Source organism: Cervus canadensis, chromosome 6, assembly GCF_019320065.1.
Source record: "Cervus canadensis isolate Bull #8, Minnesota chromosome 6, ASM1932006v1, whole genome shotgun sequence".
NCBI lineage: Eukaryota > Metazoa > Chordata > Mammalia > Artiodactyla > Cervidae > Cervus > Cervus canadensis.
In genome coordinates, this window is record NC_057391.1 from 47,440,981 (window position 1) to 47,459,254 (window position 18,274).

The following is an 18,274-nucleotide window of genomic DNA, read 5'->3' on the forward strand; positions in this document are numbered from 1 at the left end:
TTGGCCGTAAGAAGCATTCTTGGGACTCTTCTGTGTGATGGCTCTTCTGCTAGTTCAAGGCAGTTGCCGTGTTTCCCTGGGATCTTCTCTTCTGTGAACCCATCACTTAGCCACTCCAGCCATTTCTTTGAAGGAGCTGGATGTGGAATCCACCCTTGCCCCTTCTTGGTCATTCCTCTGGATATGCTTAAATTGCCCTCTGCTTTTCTGAACTGTGTCACACACTTTCTCCTTTGATGTCAAGAGGATAACAGATGGAAAATGTCTAGGGTTTTTTGCCTTCTGACACTAGTTCTCGAACTTGAGTATGCATCCGAATATCCTCTGGAAGGCTTATGACAGGGCCTCTGGGTCAGTGAGCCTGGGGTGGGGCCTGGTGGTGTGTATTCTTAACGAGCCCCCAAGTGATGTCAGTGATGATGGTGTGGGCTTCATATTTGGAGAGCAGCTGATCTAGAGCTAAGTTCTAGCCTAGGATTTGAAAGAACTGTATCCTGTCCTGGTCTGTCACCAACTAGTTTAAGTGAAACACTTCATCTCCTGGGTCCTCAGTCTCTTCCTCTTTAAATAAGAGGGTCAGGCCAGAGAGGGACTCCTTCAGTCAGACAGAATGCACACCCCCAGATCTGTTCCCCTGTGTCTGTTATCCTGCCTCTGCCTGTCTCTTCGTCACTGCTATACTCACTCACCCACACTCACATCTCATGCACATATACACCGAGTAGAAGCGTGGTGTCATCGGCAGCCTCAGAGTCTAGAAAGCAGAGCTATTGCTAAGAAGTGCTGTAGCCCTCCCTTCCCCCTGCTTCAGACTCTCCAGCTTCCCTTCCCAGCAAACACAATCACAAATGAAAACATCTCACTCATCCTCAAATGCAGTACCTCCCTGGCACGCCCTCCCCTGCCCCCTGTATTCGGCTCTGCTGAAAGTCACTCTAATGCGAATATCTTGCAGTAGCTCCTGGCTGGAAGTTCCTCAGTCGTGATGCCACCTTCTCAAAATCCAAACTGAGTCATTGCAATATCAAAGACTGGAGAAATGAAGACAGTGGTACATTTTATTCAGTAAATTTTCATAGAATTTCTCCCAATGGTGTCCCCCTCGCCCACTTTTTTTTTCTTTTAAATCACATCCCTTATTTGAATTTCAGTGAGGAACTTCCTAACATACACTCTTGAAAACTGGTGTTATAAAGACTAAGGTATTCCTTAGTTGAATGTTGATTTGTGTTTCCAGTAGGATGGCATCCTGGGATCTGCCCTCAGGGCTTGGTTCGGGCTTACTGTGACAGATGGTTTCACTCTGGGGCTTTCCTGGTGGTTCAGTGGTAAAGAATCTGCCTGCATTGCAGGAGACATGGGAAATGTGGGTTTGATCCTTGGGTCGGGAAGATCCCCTGGGGAGGAAATGGCAACCCACTTATAGTTTCCTTGCCCAGAAAAGTCCTATGGACAGAGGAACCTTGTGGACTGTGATCTCTGGGGTCAAAAAGAGTCGGACTGAACGCTCATGGTTTCACTTCATCTGTGAGCATGAAACGTCAGGGTCCGTGGAAGGGCAGTGTGCTTCATTGGCAGGGATCACACGGTCAATTGAAGTTCTCAGTGGACAGGGTTACTCATTCCACAAGTTTATGGCGTGTAGTTTATTTTTTTTTTCCTGTTGGAAATGTGTCTTCATTTGGCTTTGGGCAAGCTGCCTGCCCTGGATTCTGAATTACTGCCCTGGTGGAGTTCTCTGGCCCTAACCTTGGGTTAATGGCTGAGAACAGTCTTGAAAGAGGACTCCTTCTGAAAGGAGACAGCTTACACAGGAGAACAACAGGTATTGCAAGCCTGGCTGATGGAGGCTGTGATGGTGTGATGGTGCTGAGGAGTGATGGTGCTCCAGGAATATGTAAAAAACATGGAATTTTAAACATAACATAATATTAATACTTTGAACCGGTTGTCCGGTTGACAAAACTTTCCTAATGACAGAAGTTATAATGAATGGAGCAATGCTTTCACATGAAGCATGTTGTTTTCCATCTGATTCATGAGGAAGGAACATTTCTTCTTGAATTAATGGGTAATGCATTCCCTGCCTCAAAGTTTGGGGTGTAGCCATTTGTGAAAAAGACTTTAAATGAGCGGATATCTCTAATTGACGGCATCATGTGTAATTTCCTTAATGGAGAAAAGGTCGATGGTGAGTTTGAGATTTGGAGGATGGGAAAAAGGAAAGTTATTTTCCTGACTCAGGTTTCTACTGCTTTGGTTTACCAGATATGTGTGAATATTATAAACCTGAGGACCAGCTCAGACTCAGATTATTATAATTTATGATCTTTTTTTAGTATGCTTCCCTGGAGTGTGAAATTGGGAGTTTGTGGGTATAGTGGGTAGGGGAACAGGGTGAAAAGATTACCCAGTCCCATCCTGGCTCCCTCTCTCCTTTATAGGGTGAAGCATCAAGTGGAATACCTGGGCCTCAAAGAGAACATTCGAGTGAGGAGAGCCGGTTACGCCTATCGGCGTGTCTTCCAAAAGTTCCTGCAGAGGTAAGACTGGTGACTTGGGACTCTTTTATGTTTTAAGCAGGCTTATTGAGATATAATTCACATATCATACAATTCACACATTTGAAGTATACAGTTCAGTGGCTTTTAATAAATTCATAGAGTTGTACATCCACCACCACAGTTAATTTAGGAATATTTTCATCACCTCCAAAAGAAATCCCACTTTCCTAGTATTCCCCACCTCACCCATGGCCCTAAGCCGACACTTTTTTCTGTCCCTATAAATTTACCTATTTTGGGTATTGCTTATAAATAGAACCATATATGTCTTGTTTCTGGCTTCTTTCATGTCACAAAATGTTTGCAAGGGTCATTCTATAGCTTGTACCTGCACTTCATTCCTACTCATTGACAAATAATATTCCCTTGCATCAGTGTTCTAACATGCCACATTTTATTTGTTCATCCATCAACTGATAGACATCACATTTGGCTATTATGAATAACAAATAATGTGTCTATCAGTGTTCACATACACATTTTTATGTAGGCATATGTTTTTATTTCTCTTCGGTACATACATAAAAATGGAATTGCCAGGTCAAATGGTAATTATGTTTAACCTTTTTGATGAACTGCTAGATATTTTACAAAGTGGCTATACCATTTTACATCCTCACCAACAGTGTTTGAGGGTTCCAGTTTATGTGCATCCTTGCCAATATTTGTTATTATCCGACTTTTTGGTTCTAGCCATCCTGGTGGGTATGAAGTAGTTTCTCACTGTGGTTTTGGTTTGTACTTCCCTAATGGAAAATAATGTTGAGTATCTTTCCATGTGCTTATTAGCTATTAGAGAAATGTCTGTCCAGTCCTTTGATCACTTTTAAATTACTTGTCTTTTTAGTATTAAGTTATAACAATTATTTTTAGCATCATTTATTGTGAATAAATCATTTTAAAGCATCATTTATTTTAAGTAAAATCGAGTATTTTGTCTGTTTAGACTGATACATCAATTCAGAAATTCATGGTAATTGTGACATGGGGAGGGACTGACATCTAACTGACTGAGCAAATTAATAGTGTGGAGACAATTTCACGAAAATATTTAATAAGCTTAAAGTATTTAACCTCAAATTTTTTGTCCAAACATAAACTGATTTTTATATTTCTATTAAAGTACATTTGGCAGGATCTGTGCTAAATTTTTCTTACTTTGTGTTGTCTTTAAAAAGGATAAAATTTAGTGTTCTTAAAATACTACATGATTCTAACTTCTCTAGTGACTCTAAATTAGTGGAGTTTCACTGATGTTCTACATTTATTTAATTTCCTTTATGAAAGAAGGAAGCCATATTTACTGGTTTAATCAGAAAATAATTATGTCTTCCTGGCATATGATACAGGAGCAAGATATAAGAACATTTTTTAAAATTCAGACTTTATGTAACAAAGAGGTTTAGGAAGGAGAAGAACTTAATTGCCATCTTTGAAATCCAGTGTTTCTGATAGAGTAGCTTTCCCTCTGAGGATGTTGTTTCTTCTGCTGGGAGATAGGGATGGCTGATCTACTGCTTATCAACGTGGGTCATCATCTGTGGAAGGTCATTGATGTGGAAGGTCAGGAGAGGCTTGGCCAAAGGGTGGATCATTCCATACAGTAAAACTTCATTGATTTTTGTCCCCACACATTCAAGATCGCTGATGATTTTGGAGGCTGATTAAACTAGGAATAAAATTCACCATCAGGGCTCTCTGAATTAAAAGGCCCACTACACCTCTAGCGTAAGCACGGCAATATGAAAAGAAGTCTTTAGGAAGGTTAGAAAACAAATTTGGAGCGCTCTTGCATCACTGTAGCAGCATCCATTTGCTGACAGACAACTGGGATGTTAATTATGAAAGACTTTGCTCTTCTTTAAACAGATGGCCAGCACTAGCTTAGGACAGGATTTCTCAGCCTCAGCTATTGACATTTTGGTTTGGATGAGTCCTCGTGTGAGGCTGTCTTGGACATTGTAGGATGTTTAGCAACCTTCTTGGCTTCTACCTACTAGATGCCAATAGTACCAATCCCACCCTTATTTTCCCCCAGTTGTGACACCCAAAACTGTATCTGGACATTGCCCCATGTGGCCTGGTAAGACAAAGTCAGTTGAGAGAACTGTGGCTTAGATTATCATTAAGGTTTTTCATAGAACTGCATTTCTTTGAAAATACCCTTTTTTAATTAAGAGGGAAGAAAGTTAAATCCAGAAAATAGTGAACAAGAAGTATTTCCTCCGACTTGCCTTAATTTCAAAAGGCTTGCCCTCAACAATTCCAAAATGTTTCTAGTTTTATTCTCCTTCAATATTTTTTCTATACTTAAAAACTTTTTCTTTTTTATTTTAAGTTCTTTTTTAAGATTAATTCATTTTTTGGCTGCCCTGGGTCTTTGTTGCTTTGCACAGGCTTTCTCTAGTTACAGAGAGTGGGGGCCACTCTTCATTGTGGTGCATGGGCTTCTCATAGCAGTTGTGTTTTTGCAGAACACAGAAGAATCCAGGTGTGTAGACCTTGGTAGTTGTAACACACGGGCTCAGTAGTTGTGATTCACCAATTCTAGGGCACAGGCTCAGTAGTTGTGTTACATGGCCATAGTTTCTCCGCAACGTGTGGGATCTTCCCGGAACAGGGATTGAACCCGTGTCCCCTGCATTGGCAGGCAAATTCTTTACCACTGAGCCACCAGGGAAGCTCCTGTACTTAAAAACTCTTTATTCAATATTTTCAGATTCTCTCTAATTGGCATTGCTATTGAGAACGGATCAGATTTTTTTTTTTAATTTTACCTTAATTTTTTTTTTCTTTTGAGAAACCAATTCCTTCCTTCCATGTTATTTAAAAATAAACTGACAGACCTGACTTCCGTAAGCAGTACTGTGAATTCCGCCACTCTGTGGGGAGCAGGAAGTCCACACTCTTGGCCAAAGTGTCTGGGGTGCCCTGAGCGGGCTGCGTTATTTGTTTGCAGCAGCTCCTTAAATGAGCTGTGAAATGGCCTGGTTCTAATATCCGGACCTCTCTCAAGTACCAGGCTAGCTGCGTGGCTGCACGGCTGGCACTTTCCAGAGTCAGCGCTGAGTGCATGTCTGTTATGCCCTTTGTGTCGAGGGCCTTTTTCGGAAATGGTTTTATCCTTAGATGCCTTCCTGCTTAGCTCTCCTGCTGTGGGCCTTTCCTTTTAGAAGAGACAGACGGGCCTCCCTGTCTTACACAAAGCAGACTCTTTTGATGTTGTCATATTTTTGTTTTTTGTTTTGATTTGAAAGTACTGGGAGGATAATACAAAGTTCAGAAAGAAAATTTGTTTTTCAATATAAAGTATGTGTTTAGCCTCCTACTCAAAAATGGCTACAAGGCCATATATCTGTCAGTGGGCAAGGAATATTTTTCCAGAGACAGTGCTGTTTTCCGTAAGGTGTATGAGTCTGGGATTGTAACAGGATTTGTCCAGGGTCTGTCAGTGACTTTCTCATCCTGTGATCCACTGTGAGTAATTGAATCAGTTTATACTTTTATTATCTCAAGCATGGAGTGTCGCGAGTGTCCTGCTGGCTCCCAGGACTTTTTAGTGTCCTTGGGGGTCAGACACATCCTTAAATCCAGTGCCAGAGCTGGAGGTCACAAGTTTGGGCTGGCTTTCCTCTGAGGAGGAACCATTGGATTGGTCATCTGGGCAATTACAAGAAGCCTTGCAGGACTTTCCTGGTGGTGCAGTGGTTAAGAATCTCCATGCCAGTGCAGGGGGCACAAGTTCGATCCCTGGTTTAGGAAGATCCCACATGCCTCAGAGCAGCCAAACGTGTGGGCCACAGCTACTGAGCCCATGCTTTAGAGCCCCTGCGTCACAACTGCACAAGCCCGTTCACCCTAGAGCCTGTGTTCTCCAACTAGAGAAGCCACCGCAATGAGAAGCCTGCGCACCATACCTAGAGAGTAGCCCCTACTTGCTGCAACCAGAGAAAGCTTGTGAGCAGCAACAAAGACCTAGCACAACCAAAAATACATTAAAAAAATTTTTTTTGAAGGAGCCTTGCAGACTAGGGGCAAGGAAGGGAATTCTAGGCAGCAACAACAGCCAGTGCAAAGGTCTTGGGATAAAATATTGGTCTTAAACTGAAAACACTTGATGAAAGGAGGGTAAGTCATTATGCTCATCTCTTTTTTTTTTTTCATCTCTTTTTTTTTTTTTTCATCTCTGCAAAATTATCATAAGCACCTATTAGGCAGCATCCCTTTGCCTTATGAACCCATTCCCACCAGTATGTCCTGGAGAAACAGGAGTGAACTTACATAGTGAGAGAATATTGTACTGGAATTATGCTCTGGTCTCTCCAGTGAAGTACAAAAGAAAGCGAGGAGAATGCTGCCAGTCTTCCTAAAAGCAAAGGGAACCACAAGTGGTCCGTGGTCAAAGGGACAAGCAATTCCCACGTCTTACCCAGACCCAAACTCTTACAGGTCTTGTCAGGAAAAAGGAGAAGAAAAAGTCTCTGGAAACCAAGTTCCTTTCTATTAAAAAAAGAGAGAGAGAAATACAGTATTATTTTAATAGGGGATTGATGTGAATTACAAAGAGGTACCTATTTGTAGTTGCACAATAAAAATACTTTGGTTTATTATTTTGATTGGATTAAATCAAGCCAAGCAAAATCTCACTCTTAGAAGAAACATGTCACCTTGGTCTCTTCTTTCCTTTTGCATCCATGCCCTGCATGAACTTTCTCCCTCCTCCCTTTAGATTGCGGATATATTACTGCTTCTTCACCAGTGAGATCCCCCAGTAGCATCTCTGCTGTCAGTCATTTCTATGAGGCTTAATTGGTGTAGCCGCCTTTATTATGCCATGTATGAAATGTACTCGTGCTAATATGTGGCTTCAGGTAGACATTTTCATTTTTAAGCTTTTTATCTCTAATTAGTGAATAGGAGGATTTGCTTCTCGAGGAAATTTATATTATCAGGCAGAATGTGGGTATTTAGGAGGAGCAGAGAGGGTCCCTAGAATCACCTTAGTCCCAACCAGCTGGCTCTAAGTGTGTGATGTGCCTGCTGTGTCCTCTTAGAGAGTCCTGGATCCTGAAGGCAGAGCCACTCTCCTTGTCAAGGTTCCCTTCTCCCTTTGATGCCATTAGTGAGCCTACTCCTCGTAGCAGCTTCTGAGAACAGAGGAGGATGGGGGCTTCTTTAGAGGCCTGGGGCCCATGCATTGCTTGTCTTCTAGATGTGCCTGCACATAGAATATACCCTCCAATTTCTCACCCATACTATCCCCTAATTTCCCCTCCCTCCCTCCTTCCTCCTCTCCCCTCCTTCCACCTCAAGTCTTTGGTACCTTTTGTATCTGACATTCTATAATAGACTTCTCTCTCCCCTATGAGGTTAGCCTCTTAATAATTGGACTTCCCTCATAGCTCAGTGGGTAAAGAATCCGCCTGCAATGCGGGAGGCCCTGGTTCGATTCCTGGGTCAGTAAGATCCACTGGAGAAGGGAAAGGCTACCCACTCCAGTATTCTTGCCTGGAGAATTCCATGGACTGTATGGGGACCATGGGGTCGCAAAGAGTCAGACACGACTGAGCAACTTTCACTTTCACTTACATAATTATGATGTTTCTAACATAGACAAATGTAGTAGACTGTATCATCTGTAAAGGAAAGGTTTACACGTATACCAATCCATGTCTTGTATGTACTGCCATGATGAAAGAAACAGTCTGGGGTTCAAATCTCAGCTCTGACATCTGCTAGCTGAGTAGTCTTGGGTAGTTCTCTATTTTCCTCTCTTTCCTGTTTTGCAAAATGGGAAGACCAGCTGACAGAGGTTGCTATAGAAATAAAGAAATCTACTACACCAAGACGGAGAAGGCAATGGCAGCCCACTCCAGTACTCTTGCCTGGAAAATCCCGTGGACAGAGGAGCCTGGTAGGCTGCAGTCCATGGGTCTCGAAGAGTCGGACACGACTAAGCGACTTCACTTTCACTTTTCACTTTCATGTATTGGAGAAGGAAACGGCAACCCACTCCAGTGTTCTCACCTGGAGAATCCCAGGGACGGCGGAGCCTGGTCGGCTGCCGTCTGTGGGGTCACACAGAGTCGGACACGACTGAAGTGACTCAGCAGCAGCAACTGCACCAAGAACAACACCTGATGCAGAGAGCACGTTTTAGTTACAACAGGTGACTCTTTCCTGCCGTGTTCCTGGCATTGTATCAGGTGCCAGATGTGCAGGGTGAGCCCCACAGATATGACACCCCCTCATGGAGCTCCTATCCCCATGGGGGCGACATAAATTACCTGAATAGGTACAGACATGACTATCGTTACAAACTGATATATACTCTGAAGGCAAAATATTTTCTATGAGAGAAAATAGCAAAGGGGACAGTTTTTGCATGGGTCATCCAAAAAGGTTTCTATGGAAGCGTCGTTGAAGGGGAGGACCCTCCCCGCTACACCCCCAACCCCTGGGTAGGAGCCAGCCCCTTGAGGGGTTTGGAGACCAGCACATCTGGCAGAGCGAATAGCGTGGGCGAAGAAGGCTCTGAAGCGGGAAAGTATGCAGGAAGAGAAGGCCATCCTCCCAGGAGCGGAGTGAGCCAGAGGACAGCAGAGATGAGACTGGAGAGTAGCTGAGGACCAGTCACCAGGGCCTCCTGACTCAAGATGCAGAGAACTCCACAGATGAAAGTTGATCCATCGTAATCATAACAGCTGCTTATGGGGAGCTTCATAAAACTCTTCACGTTGACTGTTAAGTGCTCCCAAGAAATCAGGGGAAATCAGTGTTGAGAAAAGACCATTTGATTTTGCCAGAAGAGTGTCGTTGGTGACCTTCAGCGATGCTATTTTTAGACAGTGGTAGAAAGGAAAAGCAGATTTTCTTCAGGGCGTTAGCATGGAAACGGTTGGAGAAGGAAAGAGTAGGTGGCGGCTCTGAAATGGGCATACCAGACCCAGTGGGTTTTTGCAGTTGTCAGGGTCTATGCCTGAGTCTTGGAAGGGAGGTGAGGGGATGGCTAGGACTTCAGCAGCACTAGGTGCCTTTGGGGGGCGTCCAGGCCAAGCCTTATTCTTCTCTCCCTTGTTTTCCTCACAGGTATGCCATCCTGACCAAAGCCACCTGGCCCTCATGGAAGGGGGATGAGAAACAAGGCGTCCTGCACTTGCTGCAGTCCGTCAACATGGACAGTGACCAGTTCCAGCTAGGGAAGAGCAAAGTGTTCATCAAAGCCCCCGAATCTGTGAGTTTTCTCTGGGCCACGCCTCTCCCTGCGGCCCCCTCTCAGCCCCCTCCCCACCATGTGCCTGGTTTCTTTACTTCATCCCGTGGTTCGTGTCTTAAATGTCAGTTCCTCAAAGAAGGCTTTCCGCTGCTCCGAGTCTGTGTGTGGTTCATGCCCCGCACCCTAGCACCTTCAGAGTCCTCAGCTTGGATACAAAGCTATTATCACAAGAGCTTTTCTTTTCGTACTTTCCTTCTCTCCCATTTTAGACGGTCAATGCCTTGAGGTCAGGGTCTGTTTTGTGTGCCTTTGTGTACGCAGAGCTTCATGAGGAAAGTGGCTCAGAGGAGGTGCCCGATAATTATTTTTAGTGTGCAGTAGTGTCTCAGCTAATAGGTACTTCTTTGCCCAGAAAGGAGGCTTGGGTTAACCTACATCCTCACCTGGGTGACACCCAACAAGTCATGTCACATAAAGGTGGAGCAGAGCCTGGGAGTGAGAATTCCCAGGACTATACCTTGAAGACCGTGAGGAAACTCAGAAAGGACTTTGAGGAGATCAATAGATAGCAGGAGAAATCTCCAATCTTAAAGGATACAGATATTTACCAGTAAGGAACTCAAAACACATAGGTTTTACAATTTATAAACTTATCAGACCTCCACAGATTAATTTAGTGGAACCTCTTAATCTTTCCTGTGGAGCATGTGGTCACCCTGAGCTGAATGATTGTTCACAGGAAGTTCTCAGTTTGAGCAGGAACCCAACACAGCCCCTCAGGCCTTCTGCCCCACAGCTCTGGGGCTGTGGAATGAAGATAATTCCAGATTAAAAATGAAGACAATTTTTAAGCTGGAGAAACTACTGGAACTAACCGGGGGTGGGTATCACCATTTCTTGAGGTTCCTGTAATAATCACAAGACTATTTTCAAGAGTCTATGGAGACAGACTTCCCTGGTGGTTCAGTCATTAGGGCTCTTTGCTTCCACTGCAGTGGGGTACAGTTCTGATCCCTGGTTGGGGAACTAAGATCCTGCATGCCATGTGGTGTAGCCAAAAAAAAAAAAAAGAGTTGGTGGTGAATTTGGCAAAAGTAGTCACCATATCACCAAGAGAACCTGCAGTGTTGGTCATAATGGAAACCCTTGACCTCTAGGCAAATTCTGGTCCTGCCATGCGTTTTCTCCACTAGAAGGGGCCCCATCACTGCTGTTCTGCCTGCCTCCCAGGATCAGCCTGAGACCAGAAATGCTAATGGTTGTAACTGAATGACTTTAAAGGCTGTTAAATAAGTAAGTGGCACACATCAATAGAACCCATATGAAAAGTTTGTGGTAGCATTTTCCACTTTGAGTTATTTGGAGCTTCACAGCAATTTCATTTCCAAATATAAAATGAAAATGTTGTGTCATACACCATTAAGCAACCCACAGAACAGTTCCTGTTCTTTCTAAAACAGGATGGAGTGATTTATCGGTACAATGGAGAACTCTTCTGTTTTATACCCACTCCTCTGTTTTTACTTTTTCGACATGCTGAATTTTCACAGAAACAGCCTCAATGTTTTTCATGCTTTTTTTTTCCTGATTCAGTTGAGCTTTGAGATTTTACTTTCAAATCAAGATTTATTTTTGGTCTTTCTTTTCCGTGTTTTCTTCCCAGTTGCTTTTTTACCTTCACTTGACTCTTCCTCTCCCCCATTTTTTCACACACACACCCATCATTACTACTCTCTCCCCTCCCCGCATTACTCATCCATCCATATGTAGCCCTGACATTGCAAACAGTTTTACAAAAATTGTTTTTTAGGGACTTCCCTGACGGTCCGTTGGTTAAGACCCCACACTTCCACTGCGGGGGGCATGGGTTCCATCCCTGGTTGGGGAACTAAGATCCCACATGCCATAAGAAAGGCATGGCCAAAAAAAAAAGGTTTTTAAAAATCTAGCCTGTGATTTTGCTTTAACTTTTATACTAAATGTGCTGAATTTACAAAATAACCCATTTGCTTTAAGAACCCACATTAGACATCAGGTATCAGAGAGTTTGGTTTGGTTTTGTTACATGTGTCCATGCTTTTTGCTTTTCTCTCTTCTTCTCCCTCTCTCTTTCTTCTTGAATCTCCCTGATTTCTAACCCCTATGGCTTTTGGAAAGAACCTAAAAACCAGCTCATCTTTGAATTAGTCTATAGGAAGTTGGGAATTGGTTGATTCTTCATCCTTTCTGAGTCACAAGTATATTTTCTATGACGCTTTCAAAATAGTTCTGGGAAAGAAGAAAATAAGACTTACTCAGAAACCCAACACAGAAGATAAGAAAACACCAATGGATAATCTTCCAGGCAACTGCTGGGCTCAGATTTTTAAACATTCTGTCCAGTTGTTGAAAAAAATCTTTTGTTCTTGAAATATGCACCTTTGTTTATTGTATATGGCACTGACGGCTGCGAAATGAAGTGCCCCTCTCTTGATATGTTGAGTTTGAGGTGGAGCTGTGAGAAGAAGTTGAATGTTAGGAGGAGAGATCACTGGCTCCAGGGTACAAACCCAGATAAACCAAGACAACAAATCAAGCCCAGCTGTCTTCAAACCAAATTTGCTTGTTTAGTTCTGGACTGTTTTTACAATGACATCCATCATCATTACTTTGGGTTTTTATTGGTCTGTTTTTTTATTCCTAGAGAGTCATGTAAACTACTTCCTAGGTGAATAAGAGTTTCCCACCATTTTACGAGTTGATTAGATGCAGATTCTATGTCCAAGTGAGGAGGAGCCTGGCAGAACCTGAAAGACCTTGGTTCACTTTCCAGCTCCACCCAATCTTAGTACTGATGTTCTCCTCTGTTAGTTGGAGATAATGCAAATAAGTGGTATATGTAGTTGTTGAGTGGTTGAATGAAGTAATGTGTGTGAAGCATCTGGAATGATTCCTGACCCACTGAGGGCACTCAGTTTATTACAGCTGTTTGCTGTCATCTTCGTTACTCTAGAGCTTTGGTGAGTGGCGTACAACAGTACTCATCATTAAGATGACTTGAGTGCCAGCCCCTTTTGGTGAATCCAAGTCCTTATTAACACATCATAAGTCCAGCTCCAATCACTGGTTATTATCCTCTGCCCAATGACTCACTATAGATTTCTGTGAGGCAAGAAGTCTGTACTTTCATGGAACCAAAAGTTGGGCAGCCCTCTTTCCACAGCAGCATGCGCTTTCTGCAAAAGCTGGAAAATTCTAGTAAGAGGCTGTATGCAACACTAAAGCTGCCTCCATGAGCTCATTTGATCTAGCCACTTAATATCCTCTTTGGATCAAGGTGGGAAATAAATAGGTATGTGTTGAATCACTCATTTGATTCTTAGAGAGGTTAGGAACAGGGTTTGGCAGACACCATCATTAAGGTCCAACTAAATATACTCAGATCCAACTATTTTCCACTATTTTTTAATAAAAGAATATATATAAGGACTTCTGTGATGGTACAGTGGATGAGAATCCATTGCCAGTGCAGGCGATGTGGGTTTGATCCCTGGTCCAGGAAGATTCCACATGCTGTGGAGCAACTAAGCCCATGTGCCACATCCACTGACCCTGCGTGCCTGGAGCCCATGCTCCACAACAAGAGAAGCGCGTGCAGCACCAGAGTAGCCCCGCTCAACACAGCTAGAGACAGCCTGCATGCAGTGACGAAGACCCAGGGCAACCAAAAATGAACTCATTTTTAAACAAACTTTTAAAGTATGTATAAATATCTTGTCTCTGTATATTTATATATAAAAGTTATAGTGACCATAAGCAACACATTTTTTTCACCTTTGTTTATGAGTCTGAGAAGCTGCTTCCCATTGTGTCCTTGACTAAACTGAGTGTCCTTGGAATATCCAGTGTTCAGGTGCTGTGAACTGACTCACACTTGTCTTCTCCCTATTCACAGCTCTTTCTTCTAGAAGAAATGAGGGAGCGAAAGTACGATGGGTATGCTCGAGTGATACAGAAATCATGGAGGAAATTCGTGGCCCGGAAGAAATATGTCCAAATGAGAGAAGAGGGTATTATAGTCATTTTATTGCATTCATTTACCAAATCTCAAGAATATTTTTGAGCTTAGATGAAGTTACAGGTTCATTGTACTTTGCACATACTGTGCGTTGCAGCCTTGCATTCATTTAGAGTCTCTGTGTCTTTGCACATGGAGCATTTTCCGCTTTGTAGGGGACTGATCCTTCTCCCTTCTCTATCCTTTTGGGAACTGCAGCCTCCAACCTTCTGTTGAACAAGAAGGAGAGACGGAGAAACAGTATTAACAGGAACTTCATCGGGGACTACATTGGGATGGAGGAGCACCCAGAACTCCAGCAGTTTGTGGGCAAGAGGGAGAAGATCGATTTTGCAGACACAGTGACCAAGTACGACAGGAGGTTCAAGGTACGTGCTGACTGCCCAGCCCTGGGAGTCACCAAACGGATTCCTTAGTTCTAAAAATAGCTCATCATTTTGCTTTTGGGATTACCAAAACAGAACATGTCCATTGTAGATAAATGTGGAAAATGCAGATAAGCCAAGAGAAAAATAGCCACCTATACCCAGAAACAATCACTGTTAACATTTTGTGTGCATCCTTTAGAATGTTTTTATGCAGACATACATTTGTATATTTAGTTTTACAAAACTGAAATCTACCTTACATGCTGGTTTGTGTTCTGTGTTGGTTTTTTCCTAAAATACACCAGGGAGAATTTTCTGTATTAATAGATATGTCAGTATAAATTGTTTTGTTTAGCTGCATAGTATCCCATTCAACAGTTGCTTCACTATTATTTTGAGCCAGTCTCTTATTAATCTCTTCTCATGACATTTTTTTTTTTTTACCATCATAAATAAAAGGATACTCAAGAGCATTCTTTCACATGGCTTTGTGCATTTGTCTGCTTATGCTTTTAGAGTAAATTGTTAGGAGTAGACTCATTGGATCAAAAGATTGAGAATATAAAGTGAAGTGTTCTTATCCATTTTCCCTGGGCAAATGACTACGCGGGGCCGCGGGGCTTTGACAGAACCACTGGAGGACAGCTGGGTTTTTTTTTAACCTCTTTCTTTAGACATTGTCTTTTTTCTTTTGCCTACTAAAATTTTGACCCTAATAGTGAAATCTGAAGCCATAATAGATTATGGGCCATTAAGAGCTTTTTATGTGAGTTATTTCTCGTTTGGTTTTTGGTCAGGGAAAAAAATGAAGAACGAACGATATTAATTTCACAAGAAGGATAATGCTGTTTTGCCAAAACCGAATCACTCCTTACAAACTGAATATGGTGCCAGCTGCTCTGGTGGCAGGTTTGAATACAAACATGAATGTTAAGTCTCAGTATTGTTTGGATATAACACAGTACATTTATATTAGATTTTTAAGGATTACCATTGAAATGAAAATGTATCACTTTTAAAAAGTAAAAATGTAATGGACTCACAAAAATTACATATGCAGAGTCCTTTGAGGGATCCCTGTATGAGAAACATCCTGGAGCAGATCACTGGTGGGGCCATCCTGTGTGCTGGCTTGCCCTGATCCCTTAGGTGGATCCATATGAGTCTACCATTTTTATAAGTTAAAGAGCGTCAAGTAGCAGCAGTTTTGTGTATGTCAGCCTAACAAGCATAAGCAACATGTTCACCATCTGATCGTAGTGGAAGTTCACTGCCTAAAGCAGCTTCCTTCCATCTGCTCACCAGTGCCCTGTGTGTGGACTACTGCCACGCTGACACTTTTCTAAAACTCCTGTCCTTACAGAGCGTAAAGCGAGACTTGCTTCTGACTCCAAAATGCTTATACTTGATTGGACGAGAAAAGGTCAAACAGGGTCCAGACAAAGGCCTGGTGAAGGAAGTGCTGAAGCGGAGGATCGAGATGGAGAGGATCTTGTCTGTGTCCCTCAGGTGAGTGGCCAAGGGTGGGGGCAGGGGAGCCCCACCTCTGCATGACACTGCCATCTGCTATTCCAAACACAGCCTGGAGGGAGGCCCCGTCGGGCTCCCCAGTTGTAAAAGTGATGATGAAGAGAACCCAGTTTTCTCTTCTTCCCTAAGAAGAGCTGATCTTCTTGAGTCTCGGGGAGTACTGCAATCACAAGAAAAAGTTACCTTCTGATCTGCTCCTCTAGTCAAAGGATACTCAGATCCTTTGCTCCCATAAAATCTGAGGGGAAAAAAATGTAGTCTGTGAAACAAACAGGGTATAATTGCTGTTATTGAAGTGGGGGGTCACCATTCTTGAGTCCTGCCCCCAAGCCCACCTTGCCCCTGATGAAGACCTAACCCATTCCACCAGGAAAAGTCTGAGCAGAGGTGGCCACTAGGTCATCAATGCTGCTTTTTAATTGCTGTGACCTTGGATTGTCCTAGATAGGAAATATCTTTGGACTCCTTGAGGCTCCTCTGCCTGTTCATTCCCCCGGGGGTGAGGGGGAATACAAATTGGTCTCCATAATCTGTAACCCTGGAGTCATTGCCAGATGCTTCCTTCAACTTCAGGTTCACAGGTAGGTACCCTTGCTCTTCTCGTCAGCACTCAGGTTTATGAAATGAGTGCAATTGTACGATAATTTGAACATCCTTTGGCATTGCCTTTCTTTGGAATTGGAATGAAGGACCTTTTCCGGTCCTGTGACCACAGGACCTTTTGCAGCCCCGTGGCCACTGCTGAGTTTTCCAAATTTTCTGGCATAATGAGTGCAGCACTTAGACAGCATCATCTTTTAAGATTTGAAATAGCTCAGCTGGAATTCCATCACTTTCACTAGCTTTGTTTGTAGTAATCTTCTTAAGGCCCACTTGACTTTACACTCCAGGATGTCCATACCATCATGGTTATCTGGGTCATTAAGAACTTTTTTGTAGAGTTCTTCTGTGTATTCTTGCCACCTTTTCTTGATCTCTTCTGCTTCTATTAGGTCCATACCATTTCTTTCCTTTATTGCAAAAAGGCTGACTGGTTGTCTGAGGAGGCCTTACAAATAGCTGAGAAAAGAACAGAAACAAAAGGCAAAGGACAAAGGGAAAGATACACCCAACTGAATGCAGAGTTTCAGAGAATAGCAAAGAGATAAGAAAGCCTTCTTAAGGGAACAGTGCAAAGAAATAGCGGAAAACAATAGAATGGGAAAGACTAGAGGTCTCTAAGAAAATTGGAGATACCAAGGGAACATTTCACTCAAAGATGGGCACAATAAAGGACAAAATGGCAAGGACCTGCATATGCTGAGACTTCCCCAAATCCTCCCAGCTAATATCTCCTAGACTAAGTTCCCTGTGATGAGAGGAAATCATCAGGCCACAGAAAGCAAAGAAAAGAGGAAGAAAGGCCCCTTTGAGGCTTCCTCCTTGAGTCATGTCCTGGGGCCCTTCTGGGGATGCCTTAGCCTCTGCCAGGGCAAGCATCGGGCTGCCATTGTATTAAAATATTAGAGATGTTCTGGTTACCTGTGGATGTGTCTTCTTGGAATTAGGACTCTTCTCCACTCTTACTCCACACACAAGACAAAATCGCTGCTCTTAGACAAAAAGCAGGGTTTTTGTGCACACAGGAAACTGATTTACCAGGCTAGAAAACCCTGGCTCTGGTGCAATCATCCAAAGCAGATTTTAAGTTGTGTCTGTTCTTGCCTATGTCACTGTGGTTTCTGATTTTGTCTGTTCCCAATTTTCCTGATAAAGAGCCAGGCAGGGCAGTGACGTTAAGTGTTTAAAACATTTCAGTTCAAGATGTGGTAGAACTGGTAAGCAGATGTGTTCAGCAGCAGCTCTTTGGAGCGCACCTCAGGTGGTTCTCAGTGCCATGGATTTCACAGACTAGAAACTGTCCAGTTTCCCAAAGGTCTTTCTGATCATTCAGCTCGCTGACCAGGCCATGACCTGCCAACCACACTCTCCTGGTTACTGGGCCCTGAGACTGCCCTTGCTGGTCCAAGGAATCCAAGTGGAAGCTTCTTTTTTTACCTTGCATGGGAACAAGCTATACCCGGGCTAAGTTGAGTGAGCTAAAACTTGCTGGGCACACTTGACAGTTGAAAGCCCAGGAGTCACAGCTCTGGGGCACAACTGCTCACTACTCTGAGAATGAGTGTTGTTCTTACTGTTACTACTGTCTAGGTGTGTCTGCAGCCCTCAGAGGCCTTAAGCAGCGCTTAATCATTGTATATCTACATGTGTATCTAGCACTTTGACACTCATTGCCTTGTTGATCAAGTCTCTGAGGCTTATCAAGGTGTGGGATATTCACACTCAAGTTTTTTCCCCTCTGTCTTTTCCTTTTTTCACAGCCTCTGGGGATACTGTGTCTCACAGTAAGATCAGATTCTTTTTCCACTTTCTTTTTAGTATTCATGGTCTGGATGTTTGCGTCCTTGTGGCCTTTCCTTGTTGGAGGATGTAATAAAATGAGGTACTTAGCCTGAAATTTATTCTGACTCTAGGAGGGAAAAAGAGCCCAAGTCATTTA

The 18,274-nt window shown here is 43.1% G+C and overlaps 1 protein-coding gene across 1 annotated transcript in view; it reads left to right on the forward strand.

The window, feature by feature from the left end:
* MYO1E (myosin IE) overlaps positions 1-18,274 on the forward strand; it is a 212,991-nt gene that overhangs the window by 162,194 nt on the left and 32,523 nt on the right. The window contains exons 18-22 of the mRNA XM_043471817.1: positions 2,445-2,543; positions 9,654-9,798; positions 13,715-13,829; positions 14,036-14,205; positions 15,569-15,714. Of these exons, the coding sequence (XP_043327752.1) occupies positions 2,445-2,543; positions 9,654-9,798; positions 13,715-13,829; positions 14,036-14,205; positions 15,569-15,714 (675 nt within the window). The remainder of the gene's footprint in view (positions 1-2,444; positions 2,544-9,653; positions 9,799-13,714; positions 13,830-14,035; positions 14,206-15,568; positions 15,715-18,274) is intronic.